Below are 26,668 nucleotides of genomic sequence, written 5' to 3' on the forward strand. Positions count from 1 at the left end.
AGACATTCAGTGAGACAGATCAAGAGCTTATTACAATTTTCCAATAGGCCAGATTGTCACTAGAAGTGAAATAGTTCAAGCTATGTATACGATGATTTACACAAAGCTGAAGAAACGTGCTTTCTCTTAAATTGCCTGGATGTTATTGTTTAGTTGCCGAGTCATGTCTGACTCTTTTGAGACCCCATAGATTGTAGCCTGCCAGGCTCCTCTGTCCGTGGGATTTCCGAGGCAAGAATACTGGAGTGGGTTGCCACTTCCTTCTCCAGGGTACCTTCCCAACCCAGGGATTGAATCCACATCTACTGCTTGCCACATGGATTCTTTACCACTGTGCCACCTGGGAAGGCCAAATCGTGTGTATAATTTATATTAAACTATCTCTATCTGAATTTCCTCGGTTTTCTATTTTGCTTTTTCAATAATATATGATTATCATTATTATTTAGTTATTGCTCTATAGACTGTAATTATTCTCTTAAAATTTTATAATTCATCAACATTAAGAAAAGAACTGGGATTTTGAAAAATTAGTTTCTCTAAGCAGGAAGATAACAATGCAATGCAAAATGAACATTCCAGACTGACCAAAATTATTTATTGATTTATTATTTTAAGGATGTTCTTTGACCCATGGTAGAAAATAAAGAGCAGGGCTTGGATCTGAGATTGTCAGTGTTTCACCATTCTTGTCTAGATCAGCAGACACTTACTTTGTGTGGTATGAATATAATTCAGAGAGAAACATAAAAGGTATAAAAATTCAGGGAGTCCTTCAGTTTAGAATAGTACAAATTGTTTTGTTTTTCTAAATGATGGTAAACAGATTTGGACAGTTAGTCATGGGTGTTCTTAAAATAAGGTTCAGCCAGTCTTCATAAACAATGCTTGATCTATAAAGGAAAAGGGAAAAAGAGTTAGATGTTGATTGCATCTTTTCAGAAAGAAAATGGGGAAGGAAATAATGTAAAGTGAAAAAGAAGGAAAAAGCACAAAATGAACCATAAGTTCCAAGCGATGGCATTTCCTTGCTGCACAAACCTGGTTTCAAGTGCTATACTTTGGACTGTGATAATATGCTTTTCTAGAGCAATAATTATTAAAAACTACTTTAATACAGTTTAGAGTTATTCAAAGAACCTAGGATAAAACTTAGCTTTTACTGTTCTTATGTTCCAATTAAATCAATTAATTACACTCTAGTTTCTTGACTCTCCACTGCATATAGTACAGATTAAGATATGGTCTATTTGTTGTTGTTTAGCTTCTAAGTTGCTTCTGACTCCTTTGTGACTTCATGGACTATAACCTGCCTGGCTCCTGTGCCCATGGGATTTTCCAGGTAAGAATTCTGGAGCATGTTGCCATTTCATTTTCTACAGAATCTTCCTGATTCAGGGATTGAACCCATATCTCCTGCATTGGCAGATGGGTTCTTTACTGCTGAGCCACGAGGGAAGCCTTGATATGGTCTATAAATGGAAGCAAAAACCTCAAAAGTTTTTGCTTGTACACTTATACAAAAATAATCTATTTCTAAATAACCCATCTCAAGGAGTTATAATAATATAACTCATTAATATTAATATAATATTAATCATATTAATGTGTTCTGGTTAATATGAATAATTATTTATTCTAACTATTAATAACTAATATGAATAACTCTTTACATTAAATACAATGTTGAGAAAGCCTTATATATTAAAGAGGGAACAGATAGATACCTTGAGAGCTCCATTTAGTTAGACATGATGTGCTTGACAAAAGCTGTAGGGATAATACAGTTTAGAGTTAGAAAAGAGTTAAATTAAATAAAAGAACAGTATGGTAAGTTAACTTAATTCTAATTATTCTTAGCTGTAACTCTAGAGTTTATTTAAACTCTGTATAGCCCACTATTAATACTAGATTTATGGCTTTTGCCCTGATTTTATAAATTTAGCTTTTTAAGTGTTACATTCACATGGTTAAATGTTTTTCTTGGAAGTATGAAAGAGTTTATAACAAAAAATGTTCCTCACCACTGTCTCCTAGCTATCTAGTTCCTTTTTATAGCTAAGCTGGTGGAGTTATTATGCTTGCTTAGCAAGCATACAGGAGTGGGTAAGCCTTTTCCTTTCTTCAGGGGGTCTTCACAACCCAGGGATCGAACCCAGGTCTCCCACATTGCAGGCAGATTTTTTGCCATCTAAACCACAAGGGAAGCTCCCCCCGACCCAGATACAAATATACGTTATATAATTATTTTTACACAAATGGTGGCAGTTCTACAAACCCTTTTGCTCTTATTTTTCTCACTGCATAATGTACTGTCTTAGAAATATTACCATAACCATAAATAAGGCTGTCCTTGTTGTTTTTTAGAGCTGTGGGGAATGTCATTGTGTAGATGTACCAAAATCTATTTGATGCATTCTATATTGTTGGACATTGTTCTTTGTTGTCGTTGTTTAGTTGCTAATTGTGTCTGACTCTTTGTGACCCTATGGACAGTTGCCTGCCAGGCTCTTTTGTTCATGGAATTCTCCAGGCAAGAAAACTGGGTTACTATTTCCTTCTCCAGGTGACCTTCCCACTTATGGCAGTAACTGAATGTAAAATGTTGTTTATAGAAAAAAGTAAAGTTTAACCAAGATTGTCAGTGTAGATATGCTTAGCTGAGTATTTTCTTTTTCTCCTATCCTTTCCTGTCCTCTTCTCTTCTCTCTTTTCCATTTCTTTTCCCTCCCTTCTTCTCCCCTCTGTGTTTCTTTTCTTACTTTATCCAAGTTATTAGACTTTGTAAGTCCATATTGACATCAAAGCTATCAACATACTTTATTGAGATGTGGTGAGATTAGTCTTTTTGGGAGAGTGGATAAGTTTCTCAGTTTTATTGCAACATTTCAAATTTACAAGTTATATCATGCAGTTTTATCTTGTATCTTTATTTTGGGTGGTGCATTGCTTTTCAGACCCTTTGGGTGAAGCTGCTGTAAACTGGTGGCAGGAAATAGATAATTGGATACTATGAGATAAATTTCATTTAAGAAAGAACACCAGATAAGGAGAACTAAATTTTAGCACCAGCCTTGCTATTAATTATGTGACCTTCACTAAGTAGCTAAACATCTTCAGCACTCGGATTCTTCATTTTCATCACTGCTTGCTGCAAAGGATTTTGTGATATCTTCAGTTGTAATATTAAAGAATTAATATTACATTTAATATTAAAATTTATTCTGATACAAATGCTGTTTTACAGAGGTGTCGTGAAGATCTAGTAAGATGGCTGATTCATGTTGATATATGGCAGAAACCAATACAATCTTGTAAAGCAATTTTCCTCCAATTAAAAATTTAAAAAAAAATTTAAAAAGATCTAATAAAAAAGTAAAAACACATTTTAATCTGTATAACAGTGCACAAAAATGTTAAAACCCACTGAAATAACGTTTATGTATATAGTCAGATCCTTACAAGATATCTTTTTAGGGTTATTGTGTAATTGGTTGATAATAAATAACATGTGTATGCTCAATAAGAGAGTAGAGAAAAATAAGTTGTTTTAAACTCAAAAGGCATCCGCCATCAACCCAATCAGTTCAGAGTTGCTGTAACCACCAGAGCACATGAAATTATACCTTCATAGTTGATGCAGCCGTTGGAGTCTTCCTGACCTGCCATCAGGGCTTCCACTTCTTCTTCTTTCATCTTTTCACCTGATGAAACATAACTCTTTGTTCAAGAAGAAAGCCAGAGAATATTCTCAAAATTACACCATAAGTGATGAGATTTGGACTCCTGGAGACCTCTTGTAGGATAGACACCAAGACTCCTGTTCCTTTGGCAGGAAGTTTGCCAATAAATTGTTTTTGAATAAATGAATTAAATGCACATTATACCTGATAATCCACACTCTATCCGGTAAGAACTACAATGCCATATGTTACTTATTCATAACCAATAATTCAAGTTATTAAGACTATTTCCCCCAAATAAACTCACTGACATTGAGGCTAATTGAAATGGTCATTAACTTTGACTATTCCTTTTCATTTTCCCTTTTTAGTCTTTTCCCCTACTTATTTTGGTTATAACATGATTCCCCTAAGTCATGCTCCTTCCTACATACTCTATCCTATTAAGTCCACTGAAATGAATTTTTCTTACCTAGTGTGGCTAGAACATGACGAAGTTCAGCACCCATGACAGTGCCATTGCCTTCCTTGTCGAAGACACGCAGACCCTCAACAAAGTCTTCATAAGTGCCCTGGTCCTTGTTGTTGGAAATAGCTTGCAACATGGGCAGAAATTGTTCAAACTCAATTTTCTTGGCATTCATCTCTGAAAGAAATTGCAATTTGGAGAGTTATCAGCTATCATAAAATGTTACCACTAAGTTACAAATTAAGCTTGAATGTTCATTCTGAATCATCAGAAAGATCTTCATACAGCTTAAATTTCAGTTGGCAAATGGCTGCTGACAGAAAGTTTGTAACAGAGAATAGCATGACCTCTGGAGTTCTAGTGCTTGAGCTTTTATCCTTAATTCACCATTTACAAATACGTGGTCATGGGCAAGTTTCTTAACCTCTTTGTGCCTCAACTTTTTAATCTTTCAAAAGAAATACTTTGTAGTGCTATGTGAACATTAAATGAGGTAATAATGCACAGTTTATTGTAGTACCTGGGACAAACTGAGTGCTTGATCAGTGTCAACTACTATTTTATTAGTATTGTCAATTAATAAATACTATAAATACTAGGGAAGCAATATAGAAATATACTGATAACAAACCTATTGGCATATAAATATAGCAAAACTAGCTGAACTTTAATATGTATTCCACCATAGTTTGAGCTTTTGCAGAGCTTTCAATTTCTTTAAATTTTAATTTTAAAAAAAGAAGCCTATGAGAAGAATGTGCATGTTAAATACTTTGTGATCTCCTGACTTTGTGGTTTTAGAAGTCTGGAGATGATAAGAATTTCTTTAGTAACCTTCTGACAAGGTAAATGGTATTCATAGCAAAAGTATGAAACAGACTAATCAGATGTACACAAATAGATAAAGTTATGTACCCATAAATCAAAATTGCATTTACCAGTCTTTCCTTATAGTGTAGAAATCTAGTACATTGAGAAAATTAAATTTGAATGCTAAATAAATGAACATTTATGTAATAATTCCATTAAAGACAGAAGTTTGATAAGTTAGAAAATGGCAGTTAATGATTCATAAAAAAATTCTAGAGAAGAACATAGGCAAAACACTCTCTGACATAAATCACAGCAGGATCCTCTATGATCCACCTCCCAGAATACTGGAAATAAAAGCAAAAATAAACAAATGGGATCTAATTAAAATTAAAAGCTTTTAATTATGTATAAAATTAAAAGCTTCTGCACAACAAAGGAAAATATAAGCAAGGTGAAAAGACGGCTTTCTGAATGGGAGAGAATAATAGCAAATGAAGCAACTGACAAACAACTAATCTCAAAAATATACAAGCAACTTATGCAGCTCAATTTCAGAAAAATAAATGACCCAATCAAAAAATGGGCCAAAGAACTAAATAGACATTTCTCCAAAGACGACATATGGATGGCTAATAAACACATGAAAAGATGCTCAACATCACTCATTATTAGAGAAATGCAAATCAAAACCACAGTGAGGTACCACTTCACACCAGTCAGAATGGCTACGATCCAAAAATCTGCAAGCAATAAATGCTGGAGAGGGTGTGGAGAAATGGGGACCCTCCTACACTGTTGGTGGGAATGCAAACTAGCACAGCCACTATGGAGAACAGTGTGGAGATTCCTTAAAAAATTGCAAATAGAACTACCTTATGACCCAGCAATCCCACTGCTGGGCATACACACCAAGGAAACCAGAATTGAAAGAGACAAATGCACCCCAATGTTCATCGCAGCACCGTTTATAATAGCCAGGACATGGAAACAACCTAGATGCCCATCAGCAGATGAAGGGATAAGAAAGCTGTGGTACATATACACAATGGAGTATTACTCAGCCATTAAAAAGAATACATTTGAATCAGTTCTGATGAGATGGATGAAACTGGAGCCGATTATACAGAGTGAAGTAAGCCAGAAAGAAAAACACCAATACAGTATACTAACACATATATATGGAATTTAGAAAGATGGCAATGATGACCCTGTATGCAAGACAGCAAAAGAGACACAGATGTGTATAACGGACTTTTGGACTCAGAGGGAGAGGGAGGGGGTGGGATGATTCGGGAGAATGGCATTGTAACATGTATACTATCATGTAAGAAATGAATCGCCAGTCTATGTCCGACGCAGGATGCAGCATACTTGGGGCTGGTGCATGGGGATGACCCAGAGAGATGTTATGGGGAGGGAGGTGGGAGGGGGGTTCATGTTTGGGAATGCATGTACACCCGTGGTTGATTCATGTCAATGTATGGCAAAACCAATACAGTATTATAAAGTAAAATAAAGTAAAAATAAAAATTAAAACAAACAAACAAACAAACAACAACAACAAAAACAACAACAACAAAAAAGGCATTCCCTTAGTTTATGCTTTAACGTTGTCAGGTACCTCTCCTGCATAGCATATTTAGAGTTTGTGCAAATATATGAAAAGAGGCCTGAAATAGTGTTCAGTGAATGGCCATGTTTTGGGAGGATCGAATTTTTACTTTCAATGTGGCTTTTTCTTTTATAAGCACTATAATTTTAATAAAATTAATGGCATGAAAAATAAAATAAAAATAAAAAGAAAATGGCAGTTAAGAATGAATTTGGCTAACTGAGCTCTCACTTTATCTGATATTCTCAGCTACTTTTTGAATAAGTTATGTGGACATTTTTGTCCAAAGGAACTATAATTTGAGGAAAATTCTGGCAGACTGATTTAGAGGTAGTTTTTTTTCTTAATCAAATATTTTTCTTTTGTAACAAAGGAACATAGTCTTTTCTAGAAAAAAGAGATTGCCTTCCCAGCGTTATTCTCCATACAGTAAAGATAAACTGAGATATCTACTTGAAAAAAAACTTCAGTTTTGTCTCTTCTGTTTTGTTCAGAGTGGTATTTCCCAACAGACTATTATACTTTGCCATGAACCATGGGATTAGAAAAAATTTCCTTGTTGTTGACTAATGACTAGATTACCCTACCCAGCAATCACCTCTGCAGTTTTGCCACTTACATATTTCACTAGCTTTTGCCTTAGGATTTTCCTTGGGCAACCAAATGCAGGTTTTGGCTTAAGATTTTTAATTCTTTCTAGAATTTTTCTTAAGGTGTCATCTGTCTATTCTTAATTAAGATAGCCAAGTTTCTTTTAAGATGGTCACAGAAGCAGGGTATATTTAGATAGCATGATGATGATGATATTAGCATAAGGTATTGTTTCCTTTCATTAACACGAAATTATGCTTATGAATTCTCAAAGGAAGGCTAATATATCTTATGGAGGAAAAAAACTGAGACTAGATAGCCAAGAAACACTGTTACCATCAGGAGTAAATTAAATCCTATTCTATGGAACTTGTTTCTCAATAACCCTCTCTCTCTTATACATACACACACTCCCACGCATGCACACACACTCCCAGCTTCTTGGAAAAACATGTGGTTACCTTCATTGCTGGGGTTTCCCATCACCTTCTTGACCTCTGCATTGGTGGGATTTGTGCCCAGAGCCCGAAGGACATCACCAACCTGACTTAAGGTAATCTTGCCATCACCTGTTCTGTCGTACAGGAGAAATGCCTCCTTGAATTCTGCAAGAAGCAAGAAACATTTGGTTGCTTTTTTTCTGCCTCAAACTTATAAAGGAACCCAAATGTCATCAAGGATCCAGTTCAAACTCTCCTCTATTTTATAACTTTTGCCAGTCTCTTAAGTTGCTATCTTTGGAATTTCCTTTTTCTGAGTTCAATGTCAACCCTCTTTTGACATTTCTTTTTGGGACTGTTTTAAGCTGCTCCTGCTAAGTCACTTCAGTCGTGTCCGACTCTGTGCGACCCCATCGATGGCAGCCCACCAGGCTCCACCATCCCTGGTATTCTCCAGGCAAGAACACTGGAGTGGGCTGCCACTTCCTTCTCCAATGCATGAAAGCGAAAAGTGAAAGTGAAGTCGCTCAGTCATGTCTGACTCTTCACGACCCCGTGGACTGCAGCCTACCAGGCTCCTCTGTCCACTGGATTTTCCAGGCAGGAGTACTGGAGTGGGTTGCCAGTGCCTTCTCCGTATTTTAAAGCAACATTTCTAATTTCAAGTCATATTTTCAGTTCAGTTCAGTTCAGTTGCTCAGTCGTGTCTGACTCTTTGTGAACCCATGAATTACAGCACGCCAGGCCTCCCTGTCCATCACCAACTCCCGGAGTTCACTCAAACTCACGTCCTTTGAGTCGGTGATGCCATCCAGCCATCTCATCCTCGGTTGTCCCCTTCTCCTCCTGCCCCCAATCCCTCCCAGCATCAGAGTCTTTTCCAATGAGTCAACTCTTCACGTGAGGTGGCCAAAGTACTGGAATTTCAGCTTTAGCATCATTCCTTCCAAAGAACACCCAGGACTGATCTCCTTTAGAATGGACTGGTTGGATCTCCTTGCAGTCCAATTATTAGATATGGAAATTGAGAATCCTCACCATATTTGTTCATATCGCCTTCATCTGCCTTGGAAACAGGACTGGGTTAAGAAATTCTGATGCCTGGAGAAATCTTAAGAATTCCTCATAAAACCCCTCATATAATTAACAAAGTTAATAAAATTTCAAGAAAACAAACATTCAATTTGGGTTGTGTCATGTTAGGTTAACCCAAACTTCTCAAGTTATATAGAAAAACTTCTCTTGAGGTACAAACTTCCTAGACTCTCTTCTTAACTAATTTTCTTCAGGAGTAACTTCATTTTTCAGGAAAATTTTAGAAAGATGACACAAATCTCTAAGTTCTCTGGTGTCCTTTAACCATCGATGCATGACTTTAAGAGGCTCCTAGAGTTGGACACGATGGAAGCGATGTAGCAGCAGCAGCAGCAGCAGTGTAACAGAGTCAGAAGGAAGCATATTTATTTGAATCTATTGTTATAGTGATTGCTTTAAACTTTACATTTTTCAGGTATGACATATGATAACATGTTGCTATATTAGTTTTATTATACAGTTACATATTTTAATTTAAAATTTTGTGAAGATAATTGTAGATTCACATGCAATTTTATGAAATACAAAGAGATCTCTTAAATACTCTGTCTGGGGGAAATAGTGTTTCCCTCAATAGTAGCATTTTTTCAAAATTATAGTATATGATATATATACACTATATATATATGTATATGATCATAACCAGAATATTCACATAACCAGAATATTCACATTGATAGAGTCCACATATTTTACTTAGATTTCCCTAGTTGTACTTGTATTCATGGGTGTATGTAAGTACGCATTTTAAAAGTGTCTGTTTTTATAACAGTCACTCTGTTGATTGTGTGCATGTGTGCTAAGTCACTTCAGTCTTGTCCAACTCTTTGTGACCCTATGGACTGTAACCCACCAGGATCCTCTGTCAGAGGGATTCTCTAAGCAAGAATACTGGAGTGGGTTGCCTTGCCGTCCTCCAGGGAATCTTCCCCACACAGGGATTGAACCCACATTCTTTATGTCTCCTGCACTAACAGGCGAGTTCTTTTTTTTTTTTTTTTGTTACCACTAGTGCCACCTGGAAAGCCCCATTCTATGGCTTACTCGCCCTAAATTTGGTAACTTTCCTTTGATAGAATTGGTTTTGCCTTTCAGGATTACATTAACCCAGAATTAAGAAGTGTACACCAAAAAACAGAAAGATGTGCTACTATGGATTTAGGAGCAAATAAAGACATTTTAATTGAAACTACAAAGCTAAATTGAATCACTTTTCCTGGCAAACCTAAAAGTACTGGTGGTGATCTCTTGGAGTTTAATACCAACACTTAAAAACTCATTTGTGAATGAGCTGCTAGAAGTGAAAGCCTTCCTTTTAGGCCATTAGTGGCCTCAGATCAAGAGATACTATCTAGCTAGATGACTCAGAAAAATATCTTAACTATGCTTTTATCCTCTAATCCAAGACTACTAGACATTGAATTCACAATCAACTATAGATAATGTTACCACTCTTTGCTGAAACGTCCCCCTCAAATTCTATTCAAATTGACATCACAGATAATTTCCCTTACCTAAAAGACATGCTCTAGGTCCTGTGGGGTCATTAGTCAAATACAGTTTTTCATCTTTCTAAGGGAATTGTGAAACTGAACTGCTCTTATTACTGGCTCCAGGCTTTCAAGCAGATTGCTCAGAGGGCTCCCTATTACACTGGTCAGATGCTGATATAGAAATAGGGTTTTATGGGCTGTAATGGAATCTCTTTGACAGTAACTCTTTTGTTGATTTAAAGGCCAAGAACAGAAAGATATTGCTCTTCTTACTCCAGATTTTTAAAGCTTAGTTATTCCCTTGAAGAGTCTAAAACATGGGTTAGCCAATGACTACAGGCTGGCCACCTCTTTTTGTAAATAAAGTTTGATTGGAATATAGTCATTCCCATTCATTGATGTATTGTCTATGACTTTTCATACCTCAGGGACAGAACTGAGTTGTCTCCACAGAGACTGTAGTGCCAACAAAGGCTTAGCTATTTACTATTTAGCCCTCTAGGAAAAATTTGCCAGCCCCTAGTCTAGAACAACACTGTTCTAGGATTTTTTGTGATGATTGAAATGTTCTGTATCCAGGCTTCCCAAAAAGGTAGTAGTAATGAGCTGCCCATGGCTTTTGAGCATTAAAATATGACTAGTGCAAAGCAGAAAGTAGACTTTTAAATGCATTTATTTTTACTTAATTACATGTTAAATTTAAAAAGCCTCATGCGGCTAGTGGCAACTTTTCTGGATGGCACAGGCCTTAACACCTTTAGAATGCTATAATTTTCTGGTGTTCCTGTCTTTACTCCAAACTTGTGATACATTCAAATAGAGCAGCCGTGAGAAAAGCTAATCGTTGAAGAAGGAAACAAACAAAGTATGCCTTTATTTATTTCCTAAAATATAAGTTTTCCTTTTAATTTAAAGGTCGCTCAAAGGGTTTTTAAGGCTTCTGTTTCTTGGTTCTACCGTAGTTTGGCAGTCATAATGACACTGTAAGTTAGATATTTGAGAGGACTGGATATAGTACCAGATATTGTAGAAGCATCATTAGTCAAAACAGATTAAAAGTCAAGCAAACCATAGCAGAATTACCAACTGCTTTCAAAGAAAAACTAGTCCTTTTAGTACTAGGCAAATGATCTTGAGCTGAGTCATCAAATCATCTAATTTGTCTACATGAAGGCATTGACCATGAAGTAGATATAAATGAGTCTGCTATGGCAAACATCCTTTTATTTTCTTTCCTTTTTTGAAATATTTTAACTGATGTCCAAATGTGAGGTATTCTTGACACTCAAGAAAAAGCTGAAAAATGTTGACTCCTTTAGGTATAGCATGGAGTATAATTATAATTATATTCTTATGAATATCTTCACAATTATTTTTATATTATATAGCATAAATATATAATATACACATACTTATTTTTATGACCAATATTTGTACAATATTATATAACTAAAATTTTATTATTTTATTCCATTCTTTCTATAGATGTATTGTTGTCTCAATTTATCTGAGTATGTGACTTTTTTCCATTAAACATTTTGTCCTACACTTTCCAGTAAAAAAACAAGATTCATAGGCCATGGGATCTCTTAGATCTAAAGACCTGAAGAAGAAACAATGAAAGTGTTAGTGAAACTATTCAGATTCTTTTGAATCTCTTTGAGCTTAAAGTCTTGCAATTAGAAATTGTTTCTATGAAACAAATTCCTAATTAATTCAGCTAGTTTTGATTTTGATGCTATCATTATTTTTTTTTTTGATCTTTAAGTCAGTCTCAACATCCCTCTGGGAGTCTGTCCTGCATCTCTAAAGATGGACTAGGAAATGTCTAAGTTTCCTTCCACAGTTTTTTTTTTTTTAATAAATCATTTCCCCCTCTATCTCTGAGTGTACTTTTCCCCCTAAACCCACTTCACCCTCTATTTCTCTCAACTCACTGTGGTGCCTATTGAAATCATGTGTATTTGGTAACTGGGTAGTATTATTATCAATTTTATTTTCTAAAGTGAACAATTTAGATCTGCCAAATTTCTGTTTAGGTATTTGATTAACAAATCAGCCATCCAAGATCCACATCCTTTTGGGGGGTATATGTATAGTATTACCTACTATATCAAATTAGTTCTATTTAGAAATCAGTGAACACAAGGAATTATTTTGTACTGTTTAGTTTTGTTTGCTTAAACCTTTGATTACTGATTATAAATGAAGGGTTCATGCTGAGAGAATTTATATTTAGAGGGATTGAGAGCATTTATATTTAGAGTGACAGCACGAGTGGGGATAATTAGAAAGAGCTAATCTCATCTCAAGGGAGTTGGTTTTCTCACATGCCATCTTTATGAGTGTGCACATATTAACAACTATATCGTTTAAACTTACCATCCTGCTGTTGCTTAGAGAACTCGATCTGTTAGAAAGAAATTAACCACAAAGAATATTTTAACCAAACAAAAATGTCCTGATTTTATAAATGTATCCAAGCTCATTCCCTGAGTAATCGTCAAAGTAAGCTCAAAAGGTATGCCTACTTTTCAGAGTTCAGGCATAGCTTGGATACTCACAGTCTGAGCCACACAGTAACATGCCTTGGAGATGAGTATTATTTCAGAAACTGAGCAGTGCTTTGCCTACCTCTGAAGTAGAGAAGCTCAATTCACTTACCAGCAATCTGCTCAGCACTGAAGGACTGCAATGGCGAGAGAGAGGAAGAAAGAAAGAAACAACTAGTACTCTTTCAAATGCATTGACAGAAGGGAGTGCTCTCTGTTCTGAGGTTTTTAGGAAGCCGTGTAGGTGTCAGAGAATAAGAAGTTTGCCTTAGGATACTTTTGAATCTAGGAAAAATAAAAAGCTATTGCAAAACATAGTTAGGGAATATCTCTCTGTATCTTAACCCATGAGTCAATAATTTAACAAATATTAAATCAAATTCTTCCTGGAACAATATCATAGTCTGAGGTGCATTTAAGATATGTCTAGTATAGATATACTATATTAAGAACTACAGACACACTGCATTAAAAAGATCACTTGAAGTCTTTCTTCTATTTAACCAGCATGTTTTACTCAATGCATCAAAAGTAGTTTATTTAATTTTAGTCATCAGCATCATTGGATTGTTTTTTTAAGGTGCAATATTTTGCTATAATTGCAGGTTTCCCCCCTAAATTTAGATATAATAAACCTTATGAGATATAGAAAGTTGGTGAAGCATAAAGTACTTCTTTTGCAAGTAAGATGTATTTCTCTAGTTGGCATAATAATTGAATTAATTAATTAATTGAATTAATCTTGAATTAATTAATTAATCTTGAATTAATCTTGTCTATCCTCAACACACCTAGATAAAAACCAAAAGTAGATTCTACAGACTCACACTGAGCATGTTCTCTCCTCAGTTTCATTCCTATCTACTATCACATCTGTCTATAAATTACAAATAGTTTTCTCATAGGACCCACCATGGTGGAGCTGCTGGGCTGCAGACAGTGGCGAAGCTGAAGAGTGAGTTGAGGGCCGCTCCAGTCCCGTGGGTCCTCCCTTGCTGAAGCTGCCTTTTATTTCTGGAGAAGCTGTGACCTCACAGCTAGCATCAGGTTCCCGAGAGAAGTAGCCACTCCTCTTGGAGGGTTTTTTAACTTTCTTAGGGCAAAGGGAAGGAGAGATCTGTACCCTGAGGTCTATTTTTAGGAAATCAGAACCTAAGAGTGGATGGCCATGGTGAGACCATTGCCTATCAGTACTTTTATGGTCTTTATTCCTGAGACAGTCTCTTGGAGTGTCTTCCTTGAAGAAGATTCTTATTTGTTCAGTGGCAGAGGGGCTTAGACTTTCTCGAAAGACTCCACCTGACCTCTTCTCTTAGTGAATTATGGACTTTGCAAGCTTTAAGTCAGCAGTGTGTGTATAAATGGAACTTACTGGATGGGACTGGTTTGGGGTTTCAAATGGCAACTGCTATAGAAGGAAGAGCCTCTGGAGCTCTGTCCTCTGTGGTAAAGTTCAGAGGACTTGAAAGGGACACACACATTCCATGTGCTTCTTAAGGTCCTACCAAGTGAAAATCTGGTCAGTTTGTGAAATCGCCAACTAAAGACCATTCTTTTGCACATTGTACTCTCAGAAGTATAGAATTCATTTAAGCCAGGTATGGTTTTAATCTCCATTTTTAGTATTCTTCCTTAGCATTCTTACCTTAGGGGTAGGTATTAGATTCCTTCCTTGTTCTCTTTAGGAGAAGGAAATGGCAACCCACTCCAGTATTCTTGCCTGGAAAATTCCATGGACAGAGGAGCCTGGCAGGCCACAGTCCATGGGGTCGCAGAGAGCTGGACTCAGCTGAATAACTGAGCACACACTCTTCCCTTTATGGTGGCTGACTAGTCATATTTTTTGAATTTATGAAAGTCCTCTAGGAGGGAAAGCTGATGGGCCATTTTGTATTTTTTTCCTCTCATTCTATACATATTCTTTTAAAATTTATAAACGTTGCTTACTTTCTTACTAGAACATGCTGTTTCCCTTCCTGTCATGTCAAACACTTTGTGACTCAGTCGCCAGACTGAGAACCAAAAGAATCCAAAGTGAAGACTGTGAAATGCAAGTTGTAATTTAGAATTTTGAAGGTGTCCATGGGATTGGTATTAAATTTTCATGGCAGCTTATGTGAAAATAGGTAATTTCCTATTTCCTACACTTCCTAGAATGATATTGGGAAAAGATCAGTCTAGATGCCCACTGAAACTCAGACATGTTTGTCAGTTTTCTATATACTTAAAAGCAGCTCAAAGGCATAACAAATGTTAGAGATAAATTCTAATTTGAGTGCTGTTTAGCAACTATTTTTAAGAAAATGATCACAAAAAGCATAGTCTCCCTCTGCTAGACAGAGGTATACTTTGCAACTTTCCCCAAGCCATTTGGAAAGAAATCAACATTTAAATGTATGTCATTCTTTTTTTTTTCTTTTTTGTCCAATGTCTGCAAGTAGTGAAGAAAATCTGATAGAATCTGAATCCCAAAATGAGGCTTGAAAGTGTAACTTAAACAGTATTAGAAGCCATATAAACACATTTTCATGAATAGACTGACATTTTGAAAGGTTGTTGGGAAATAGAAGTTAATAAAAAGATTTAAATCCTTTGAATCATTAGGGGAAAATGAAAGACAGGGACCAAGGTGGGAATTTGTCACCTTCGATAACTGTAATTGGAGTCTCGTGACTTTTGATGCACAAATCAAAGCCATTACAGCATACCATCTTTCTCTGTTTTAGTTTTAGGTATTGAGTCATTGCATTTGAATCGCCCTATGATCAGCATTGAGAACTGTTGTATTCTTTATTAAATCGTCAAAGTTCCCCTATATCATACTCGTCATATACCCTACATAATGCTTATTTTCTTTTTTTCAGATAGAAAAATGAGTCCTTGAATACATATAAAATACAATGTGTGTAAAATCTGTCATGTAAACTGGAAAGTCAATTTAATAGCTGTATTTATGTTATAAACAAGTTATTCATAGCCACTTGCATACTAATAAAAGTTTATTATTTATTAAAATACAATGGAGGCAGTTATTACACTACTTCACTTTAGTTTTTAATTCATATATTTATCACATAAAGAATAAGAGTTTGATTTTTTTAATGCTTATTGAAAGAAGAAAACATTTTTAAAAGTTATCGATAATGCTAGAGAAGGCTACAGTCTAGTCTAGTCTAGAGAATAAATTGTAGTTTAGAAGTCAAAAGACCTAGACACTGGCCTCATAGAATAAATGGAAGATGATGATATTTATTCTCTGGTACACTTTACACTTTGACAAATGGTAAACACTTTCACTTGTATCTCCTCCTGGGTGTTATAACGATGGAGTAATCAACCCTTTGCACAAAGGCATGATATGGATACAAAATGTCAGTTGATTTTGGACTCGGTTTGCTATATGGCATCATTTTATTTTGAAAATTAGATATAAGTCTCTTCTGTCTGGAATGTTCTCCTGTCATCTCTGTTTCTTGGAAATTAATTATCCTTCAAAACCCTTGAAAGAACCTTTCCTATTTGTCTAACTCCTTTCTTCCACGTCAGTATGTTTAACCTTCCTGATTGTAAACTTCTGGGGAGCACAGGCTGCTACTGGAGACCCGTTCCCTTGGCCCATGATGTGAAGAGTGTGAGCCAACCGCTCCCTCCTGGAGTGCTGCCCCTGCCTTATTCTTAGATCGTGTCCCCCATGATCCTATACAATACCTTGTCAGCATTAGATACTCAACAGAATTTTCGTTAAATTAAAATCTTTAGAACAGGGACTTCCCAGGCGGCACTAGTGGTAAAGGATCTGCCTGCCAATGCAGGAGACCTAGGTTCGATTCCTGGGTCAGGAAGATCCCCTGGAGAAGGAAACAGCAACCCACTCCAGTATTCTTGCCTGGAGAATCCTATGGACAGAGGAGACTGGCCGGCTACAGTTCATGGGGTCGCAGAGTCAGACACGACTGAAGCGACTTAGCACATAGCACAGCACAGAACAGGTGTACAGTAAGCTCCTCCTTCAAACATGTTTCCTCCTCTAGAATATTATCTTCCTGGAGGGGAGAGACTGTGTCAGTTCCTTTAAAGAGCTTATATTCTAGAGGAAGGGGCACTCATGCACTCATTCTCCTCTGGTACTGCATCTCCAGCACCTAGAACTGCCAGGCACATAGTTAGTAGGCATGCTCATTTAAAATTATTGATATTATGTGCATGTGTGCACGTTAAATCACTTTAATCGTGTTTGACTCTTTGCGACTCTATGGACTGTCAGCTGGCCAGGCTCCTCTGTCCATGGATTCTCCAGGCAAGAATATTGGAGTGGGTTGCCATGCCCTTCTCCAGGGGGTCTTCCTGACCCAGGGAATGAACCCGCATCTCCTGCGTATCCTGCGCTGCAGGCGGATTCCTTTCCGCTGAGCCAAAGGGAAGCCCTTATTGATGTATATGCCCTTATCTTTCCAGAACATATCTTAGATTTTATACAAATGTTATGATCAGGACTTCTAATTGACCACCCCCTATTTTTTTAAAGCTTTTTTTTTTTTCATTTTAGTCTACATACTAAAATGACTGTTGGTAAAATAACTACATTCCACATTTTTATGATTCATATAGTAAACAGTATTGGATTTAGATATGTAGTAGACAAGATACTGGTACTAAAAAAGATTTTTATTGCAATGTTTTCAGATTGTTTCTTACTTTGAGAAATATTTTTCTAATAGTAATCATGAGGTTTAGTTAACTGATTAAAGACAAGACAAAGCTGCTGGTATATAGAAAGAGTTGATTTATAGGAAAAATATTAACATGCATTTACTCAAACAGGCTGTTGGACTGATATAAGTATAATACGAAGAGCTATAATTAAAGATGATCTGGGAGATATGTGACGTTGAGTGCTGAGGGCTAATGCCCTAAGAAGGAAGATAGACTGTAGTTTTAAAGAGCTCAATCATCACTGCTAGATACAAAGGAGAATGACTGGTGAGGTTAACTAAAGACCTTACTCTAACCGCTTTTCAATCTAGAAAAAGTTGTTGCATGTTCGCTGAGTTAATGCCTGGCAGGGAGAACAAAAACCTGGATGTAAGCAAACCCTAACAAAAACTTAATTATTTTTACTCTAACTTTAGAGTTATGATGAATTATTGTAAAAGGCAGGCAGAAGTACCATTTTGGAACTCTGAGAGTTTTGTACTTCAGAACAGTTCACTTAATTTAATTTATTTTATTGCACTTTTTATTTCAACAAAGGATATATTTAGCTTAGTGACTCTAATATGGTGTAAAAAGGAGAAATTAAGAGCAACGAGAATACAGTACCAGCCTGAGTTGTCTATATAAGATCGAAGAGATGGCTGTATTGGATAAATTGATCCAAACAGAAGAAGAAATGAGTAATTCTGTGCTTAGGATGCCTAAACTAGTCACCTGAATTCACTCACATTAGAGCAAAGGCTGGATTATTAAAACAATACATTTTAGACCTACAGGAATTAACAGAGAAGTTTAAGTGAATTTTAACAAAAATTTTAAAATGTGACCTAAGTCTGCACTTCTTTGGATTTCTCATCAGCTTTCCCATTGTTAATAGTTGATAAACAAATCTAAGATTTCTTGAGTTGCTCCTGTTCTACTTTGTGCATTTGTGCGTAATTTAATTAAAAATCCAAGTTGTGTTTATGTTCTTTCCTTCCTTTTTTTATTTTTAAAATAAGAGCATTAGAATAAAAGTCTTTGTGTATGTATTTTAAGGAATTATAAGTATCTTCTTTTTCCTACTTTTCTGGAGTAGAACTTCCTTTTGTAACAACATGGATATGTGAATATTGACATTATTATTATGGTGATTTCAGGTCTTTTGATAGGGTGGAAAAAGTCCTAGAGGGGTTTGAGGTATTCAAAATTTTGTTCTGGTGCTTCTGTAATGAATCATGTCTTTTGATTAAATAACTTCTCTTATCTGGGTTATCAGTTCAGTTCAGTTACTCAGTTGTGTCTGCTCTCTGCTACCCCATGGACTGCGGCATGCCAGGCTTCCCTGTCCATCACCAACTCCCTGAGCCTACTCAAACTCATGTCCATTGTGTTGGTGATGCCATCCAGCCATTTCATCCTCTGTCATCCCCTTCTCCTCCTGCCTTCAATCTTTCCCAGCATCAGGGTCTTTTCCAATGAGTCAATTCTTTGCCTCAGGTGGCCAAAGTATTGGGACTTCAGCTTCAACATCAGTCCTTCCAATAAATATTCAGAACTGATTTCCTTTAGGATTGACTGGTTGGATCTCCTTGCAGTCCAAGGGACTCTCAAGAGTCTTCTCCAACACCACAGTCCAAAAGCATCAACTCTTCTGCGCTCAGCTTTCTTTATAGTCTAACTCTCACATCAATTATGTGACTACTGGAAAAACCATAGCTTTGACTAGACAGACCTTTGTTGGTAAAGTAATATCTCTGAGTTATAGCTTCCTCAAATAAGAAATATTATTCTGCATGGTTTCTAGGATTGCTTGTGGTTCTATAATGTTTTGAGTTTTTCATCCTTTTCTCAGTAGTATCTACAGCAAGTCGCTTTTTTCCATGGAAAAAAAATTGCCTAAAAATTTGATATATTACTTTGAACCAGTTTAGATAAAGAGAAGTTGAGCAAAACAAAATTTTGTAACACTGTTCTAATGAGTGTTTTATATCTTACTTATATCAGAAGATGGTATATCATTGGGTACCTAACTAGGAAAAAGAACCTCACTTGCCACAGTGAAAGGAAGAAAGTCAAGTTGAATAAGATGTAGTTTTGTCTTAAGGAAAAAATTTTCTGCTCTGGCTTCAATCCACTATTATTGATTTATGATCAAGAGGACAAGGGTTGATCATCTATATAATTGACATTTTCACCAGTAGAATTGAAGCCATTACTACTTATATATATTGCAATTTTTGCCTTCCAGATTCTGATTTGGGAGGAGAAACAAACTGTAGAACTTGATATAGGAACAAATTATAGAAGATCTCCTTTTCATACAAAAAGTATTCTAGTATGAAGAGAAGAAGAAAAAAGTGTAGTATCAGCAGACTAAATATAATCCTTGCCACAATTTCCATGAGTCAGATGGTGTTTAATGCTGGGTAATTATGGAAAGGCTTCTAAAGACAACTTGCCAGGGGGTTCATTCGCAGCACTAAAATGTCAAGAGGCTAAATTTGGCACTGTCACTTTGTGGTCTCCTTGTCTTGCAAAAATTTCATTATCTTTAAAATTAAAAGTGCTATTCACTAATTATTGGTAAACATTCCTATTCCTTTCCAAACTGCCTTTACTTTGCAAAGACATTATCTAGTTAAATATTATTTAAAATATAATTTTAGACAGAGTTACAGAATGCCCTTTAATATTTTCTCACTCCACTCCACCTGTTCTCTTCTTTTGCAGGGTAGATGTTTCAAAGTGGAAACTTGATACCAATACTTAGTGATAGTCTCAAATAATTTTTGATTTGCTCCTGAAGTTATAATCATGCCACAAATGGATGAATATTGCAACTGGTTGACATTCTAGTTGTATTAAAAGGCCAGGGTAAAATAAGACAGATTCTTAAAATTATATGAAGAAAACTTAGAAACAACTTACATCTTCACATATTCCTTCTAATTAGAAATTGACTATATGTCTCCTTTCTCTCTTTCTTTTCCTCAGACTAGTTACGATTTAATCATACATGTGGCATTATGTTCCTTTATATCACCCCAAAGAATATTTGGTTGAGATTTCCAGTTGTTTGTAAACAAAATATAAACCCATACTATTCTTAGAATATTAGTCTAATGGCAAAATTTGCATGTCAGGTTTGACATAAGTTCATGTTTAATTAACCAAAAGCAAAATTATTTTAAAATTCAATAAGTTTAACTACTTTTAACAACATTTAAATATACTTTGGTATAATTTTTTCCAGCTTTATTGAAGTATGATTGACATATAATATTGTATGTTTAACGTGTACAACATGATGATTTAACACATGATGATTTTGATGATTACCACAATAAGTTTAGTTGGTTAATATAACCATCATATTGCATAGTTATCTTTTTTGTGGTGAAAACCACATAATTTGCTCTCTTAGCAATTTTCAAGTATACAACATGGCACTGTTAACTATAGTCATTACATTGTATTTTAGATCCTTAGAACTCAGTAATCTTTTAACTGCACGTTTGTACCCTCTGATAATATTCACTCTTTTCTCCCATCCCCACCCCACCCTGGCAATTACCAGTCTACTCTCCTAACAGCATTTTTGATATCCATGTTCCATTTACAACTTTTTACGGGAAGCTGGACCAAAGTGATTAGGGTGTCTTTCTGGGATTCTAATATCTCACCTTCCATCTGTAAATGAGAACACCCAACCTGTCAGCAACATGTGCTAAGATAAGGGAAAGCTGAGGAAAACAGAGCAGTAATGAATTGCCAAGATGAAAGGTCTCAATGAACTAGCTCTGATGGGTGCCAGTAACCCCCTCCTCTGGCTGTAGAGGGCTGTGCAGGGCAGCATGAGAGTCACTCTTACATTGATCACTCTTACCCTCATCTTTAAGAGCAAAAAAGTCTTCTTTTCACATTCTTAGAAACAGCAACTTACCCTTTATAACAGGAGGTAGTTTAGGAAATGGTTAATACAGTTGACTCTGGATTTATCCTGGTAGGTTATCCTAGGTCTATTACATACTTGTTATTTGAAGATGGACTTGACACTGGACCTCATTTAGGCTTGGTTTCTTGCAAAATGTAGCTAAAAACAACCTAAGTGTAATGTTTTGACTATTAAATATTACAATTAGGCACAGAATAAATTCATAATAAATATTGATTATTAAAAGAGCTTTATAATATTCAAACCTTTTCATAAGCTATGAGCTCATTTATTTTTCCAACAATTCTAAGTGGGACTGGGTTTGTGGTTGTTAGTGAAAGTCGCTCAGTCACGTCCGACTCTTTGCAACCCCATGGACTATACTGTCGCATGGACTATACAGTCCATGGAATTCTCCAGGCCAGAATACTGGAGTGGGTAGCCTTTTCCTTCTCCAGGGGATATTCCTAACCCAGGGATTTAACCCAGGTCTCCCGCATTGCAGGTGGATTCTTTACCAGCTGAGCCACAAGGGAAGTCCTAGCTTTGTTAGGGATGAGAAAAAATAACTTATAGATTAACACCAACAATCCTATACCTGGACCAGAACACGTCAGATGTTGCAATGAATACATAATATTTGCCTCCACCGAATACTCATCAGTAAAGAGATACATTTATTGGAAATGTTATATTTCCACCTTATCCATTAAATTGAAAGTTTAAGGCTTCCCAAACACATGGTCAATTGTTGCTGTGAGACTTGTTATTGACGAGTTTCTGTCAATGCATTCTGTACCTTTACAACTTTTTTTAAATGTTGCCCGCAGTATATTGTCAGGGATGACCTGACTGAGTGATGACTACAACAAGAATTAAAATTTAAACAGCACAATGACAGACATATTCAAAATCTCATCACTTCAGAGCAATCCCAACATACCAGCTAAGGCATGCATCATGCAAAAAATTTGCTTAAAGTGAAGATCTTTTAAAATCTAGGCAAATGATCATCTCATTGCTTATCTACTTCTGTTATTTCATTTGGTTGTAGTTTTGGGTGACAGGGGTTAAATCTTGTTTGTATTTGCAGCTAAACTCATGGTGGGTTTTACTTCCTACATTTGCAATTTTGCCAGGCAATGTTCTACAGTATCACTCTCTGAAAGCAAAGAGTGCTTAGAACCACCCAGGACAATAGCTTTAATGCTCAGATATCAGCATAGCTGATGTTTGAAAAGGATACTCATAAAAAATCCATCGGGCAAGGGCATATCAGGTAAGCCATCCCTCAGAAAATATCAAAGGTTTAATGTCAGAACAACAAAAGAAATGTCCTAAACAAATAACCAATAATGCAAGAAATAGGTTGGAAAACACATTTAAGAAACTGATAAAACCAGTTCATATTGTTCATAGTTCATGGAGAGTCAAATATATGGCTAGTAACATAACTGGGATAGTACTGAGGGATTAAATATTATGATTGCTGTGATTACACTACACAAAGATAGTTCCACTTAAACTTCAGCCCTAATCAAAGTATAAGGAACAGCTAGAGTTCTAATCTTATATGATTTATGAAAGACTGTAAAATCCAATTAAGTCTTTTTCCCTTTATCGAGTTTTCAGGAAGTTAATGAACGCATATAATAGCTCTATTAATTTCTTTAAAGTCCATTTTCTCTGCTTGAAAAAAGTTTATAACTTATATGAGGTAATATATTTAGAAATATCATTGAGTGATTAAAAAATCATAATATGAAATGTTTTAATGCACATCTTAATTAGCCTTCTTACCTACTGGGATGAAATTAGATTTTATAAATTTCTCAAGTTGCATCACATTCTTTGGCTATGTTATCATATGTATAAATATGTTCTGATTTCATAGTGTTGAATACATATCATTAAAGCCATTTAAATTCTTTTACAAAAATATATTTCAATTCTGTTTTATTCTTTTTTCTCTTTCTGTTAAGAATGAGCTCTCTGAATAAAAGATAATGTTTCTTCTAGATTCATTTAACGTCCCTTTTCAGTTTGTGTCCCTTATTAAAATCCATCACCTCTCTCATTCTACAATGAAATAGTGAAGATGGAGTATATCCTATCCTTACAGAGACTCTCTAGGAGAAATTCCTTCTTTTTGTGTGTGTGTGCTAGCTCACAGTAGCATTAATTCAAGATACAGATGAAAGGATAAACCAGTTTTCAAGATACAGAAAAGCATCACTTCTCTGCTACAAAGAAGCAATCAGTTTAATTTTTGGATTTAAAAAATGATTCCTTTCTTGTCTTGTCTTGGAGACTTTTACCTGCCAAACTAAAATTTTATTTACTTACTTATTCTTACACAGTTCCTTGGGGAAGAAAATTAATGCCTGTTTTCATTAGTGGGATACTTCATTTTCTCCTTAAGAAGGCACATTTTTTTCCTTTCCAAATGCTTGGAGTCCCAGATACAAAAGGGTGATATTGTCTTATAAATCACGATAAATATAAAGAGGAATCACTTTGACAGTGATTCATATCTTTAGTATTAATATAAAATGGAGAGTCAAAGAATAGAGGCAGTCGAAATTATTGTAGTATCTGTAATCTTGCTTATTGCACAATGTAATCAGTGTGCATGTATAAGATACATTAACCAGTATTGCTAGAGATGAAAAATTTGATTTTCTCCCAATGAACTGTATGCATACAGTTCTCAAGATAGAAAAACATTTATTGGAAGATATAACATTCATTTCTTCTCCTAAGTGGATATTCATTAAGAATAGTTCCTAACCAATATTAGATTCTATAATGAACTTTTTTCAAATATGACTTCAGTGACTTACAAACTCAAGATAAAATATCTACGATGATCTACTTCTACTTTGAAATATAAAATTTCATGTTTAACTGTACTATTGTAAAAATTTTAAATATATTTACTTAATGTTATCACATACATCTAAGGGTAATCTAATTCAATATTTTTGTCAAAATATTTTAAATATCTACAATTATACTAAAATAGTCAATGAATTATTTTTTTATAGGTTAGCTTGATTGTTGCAACTAAACAACATATTAAATACTAACAAGGATTAAGTTAGCAAAATTCAGATTTATTAAGCACAGAACTGTTGGCTTCAGTGAAATGATCACCTCCTAGGCACTTCAGCTACTAGTTTTCCATATAAGGCAGGGTTCCTTTGATGAAGATTTTCAAACTGTCATTTGGACCAATCAGAGCCCAGTGAATGAAGAGACAGTGCACATTTGATAGGTCATATTACTGAGAAGTAACAGGCACATCCATAGCATCATTTTTCCAAAAGCCGATAACCCTTCAGCAGTCAAGAACTTTGATCACAGCAAAACGTTGACACAAAAATCAATCACATTCTCCTTAGTTCAAGATCAGTATGCAAGGAAGAGCTCAAAGACAGAAGCTCAAAGCCATATAACTAACAAGTTTTACAATATTGGTGGTGGGGGAGGTTAGTTTCATTTAGAAGCAACTCACATTTTGAATTAAATGCTGTATATAAATAAGCAAGATGACAGTTATAGTCACTGAAACACTTGAGTGCATAGTTATCTGCACTAAGATCTCATTTAGTGTTGTATCAAATTTTATTAAGCAAAGCTGAAGGGGGAATTAACTTGAGTTGCAAAAATCTCTTTTTCAGATGAAATACAGCAGCTGTCATATACATCTAGGACAACTGGGTCATCAGCTGTTTTTAAACTTTTGGAAACAAGTAGGGACTAAAACTCTCTTTTTAATGTAGCTTTAAGGAAGAGTTTCAGTTTCCAGAGATTTTATTTTAAAAAAAAGAAACCATTGGTTTAAATGTTTGTAAAACATAGACTTTGACAATTGAGGGAAAAAAAGAAACAGAAAACAAAGAGTACAGCAAACACAGGTTTCAAATATAATGCCATACTCGTAATAATTTTGCTGAAATTGTATGCTGCAGTTTTAAGTTTTTTAAAATCAGGATTCTCCTCTACCCAGATCTATCAGTTTGCTTAGTAATTCCATTCCTCTCCATGAAAAACATGCCCCCTCTGCAAGTCCCTAGTGTTCCCCATTGTTAAGAGATGTTTCAGTGACCAAACAATTTGCCCTTTTTGTTACCTTGATGGCAGAGAGGTCAATCTTTTCTTCTTTGGGTGGGGCAGGTGCAGGTGCAGGTGCTGGGGCAGGGGCCGGGGCGGGGGCAGCAGCAGCAGCAGGTTTCTTTACGTCCTTCTTTGGTGCCATTTTGTTTAAAAGGATGGGTTAAAAAAAAATGAGAGAGAAGGAGCACCTCCAAAAGAACCTGTCAAAGTGATTCTTGGAAGAGGAGTGGTGGTTCGGTTGATCCACAGCCCAGTGTCTTGCAGGTGGACCCAGAGTGTTAAATGGTATAAGGGCATGCATATATATTTCACTTAGTGCCTAACAGAATCTTGACACTTGGGGCTGGATTGGACAGTTCCCTAGTCCAGGGGGATGGCATTCCGGCTCAGACTATAAATGGAATCAAAAGGGTCAGGGCTTCATCAATTTTTTTAACTCCTCTTGCTTTCCACCCCACCCCCCCTGCCCCCACCACCTTCATATATAAAGGAGAAAGAAGTATGACAAAGCCAGCCAGCTTTAGATCCTTTGATGACAGTAAAGTAGATTGATTGATACTTTCTCTTCATAGAATTACAGTTCTGCTGAAGTTGTAAATCATTTTTTTTTTCCTATGCCTAAGAAACTTTAGTGAAGGATTTGGTTTCAGCTTAGAATTTTGGCAGAGTATCACCAACTTTCACCCAGCTTCTTTGTGCATGCTCCTCCTCTCTTGCCATAATTTGCAAGAAAATGTTTGTCAGCAGAAAGGTAGTGGTGTTTAAAAATAAAAAGCAGACGTATAAGGAAAGCCCATTAAGTCTTAAAGTGGCTTCCCTTCTAGGGAGCACAAACTCTGACTCCCTCTCTCTTAAACTGTGGTGAACAGTATGCTAAAACGAATAATTCACAGCTGCTTCCTATCACTTAACTTTTTTCTATAATGAAAAATATCAAATGGGGAGGAAATAATAGGAAGATTTACCCTCTTGCCAAACACTTTTTCTAAGAGTAAAGTAACTTTCAATCACAGTAGATACTTAATCCATTTTACTTCCTAAATGGAACCAAGTCTAATTATTTATCATCTAATTTTTTCATCCATACTAGGGACATAAGATAAAATTTTAAATTTACTTAAATGACCAGAGAGATAAAGAGAGAAAAGGACTTTATCATTAGGTGGAAATTT

At 35.7% G+C, this 26,668-nt stretch overlaps 1 protein-coding gene across 2 annotated transcripts; it reads right to left on the reverse strand.

Moving 5' to 3' along the window:
- Positions 1-576: 576 nt before the first annotated feature.
- MYL1 (myosin light chain 1) lies at positions 577-25,982 on the reverse strand. 2 transcript variants are annotated; one of them, XM_069578243.1, is made up of 7 exons: positions 25,513-25,982; positions 12,579-12,606; positions 7,630-7,773; positions 4,156-4,329; positions 3,627-3,704; positions 1,728-1,770; positions 577-893 (listed from the first exon to the last, which is right to left on the reverse strand). In XM_069578243.1, the coding sequence occupies exons 1-6, from the start codon at positions 25,636-25,638 to the stop codon at positions 1,742-1,744; spliced, it is 579 nt and encodes a 192-aa protein (XP_069434344.1). In that variant the 5' UTR covers positions 25,639-25,982; the 3' UTR covers positions 577-893; positions 1,728-1,741. The 2 variants fall into 2 exon arrangements, with proteins under 2 accessions (XP_069434344.1, XP_069434345.1); XM_069578244.1 differs by lacking the exons at positions 12,579-12,606; positions 25,513-25,982 and adding exons at positions 12,861-12,885; positions 13,661-14,081.
- Positions 25,983-26,668: the final 686 nt, after the last annotated feature.

Source organism: Ovis canadensis, chromosome 2 (assembly GCF_042477335.2).
Source record: "Ovis canadensis isolate MfBH-ARS-UI-01 breed Bighorn chromosome 2, ARS-UI_OviCan_v2, whole genome shotgun sequence".
In the NCBI taxonomy this organism is placed as follows: Eukaryota; Metazoa; Chordata; class Mammalia; order Artiodactyla; family Bovidae; genus Ovis; species Ovis canadensis.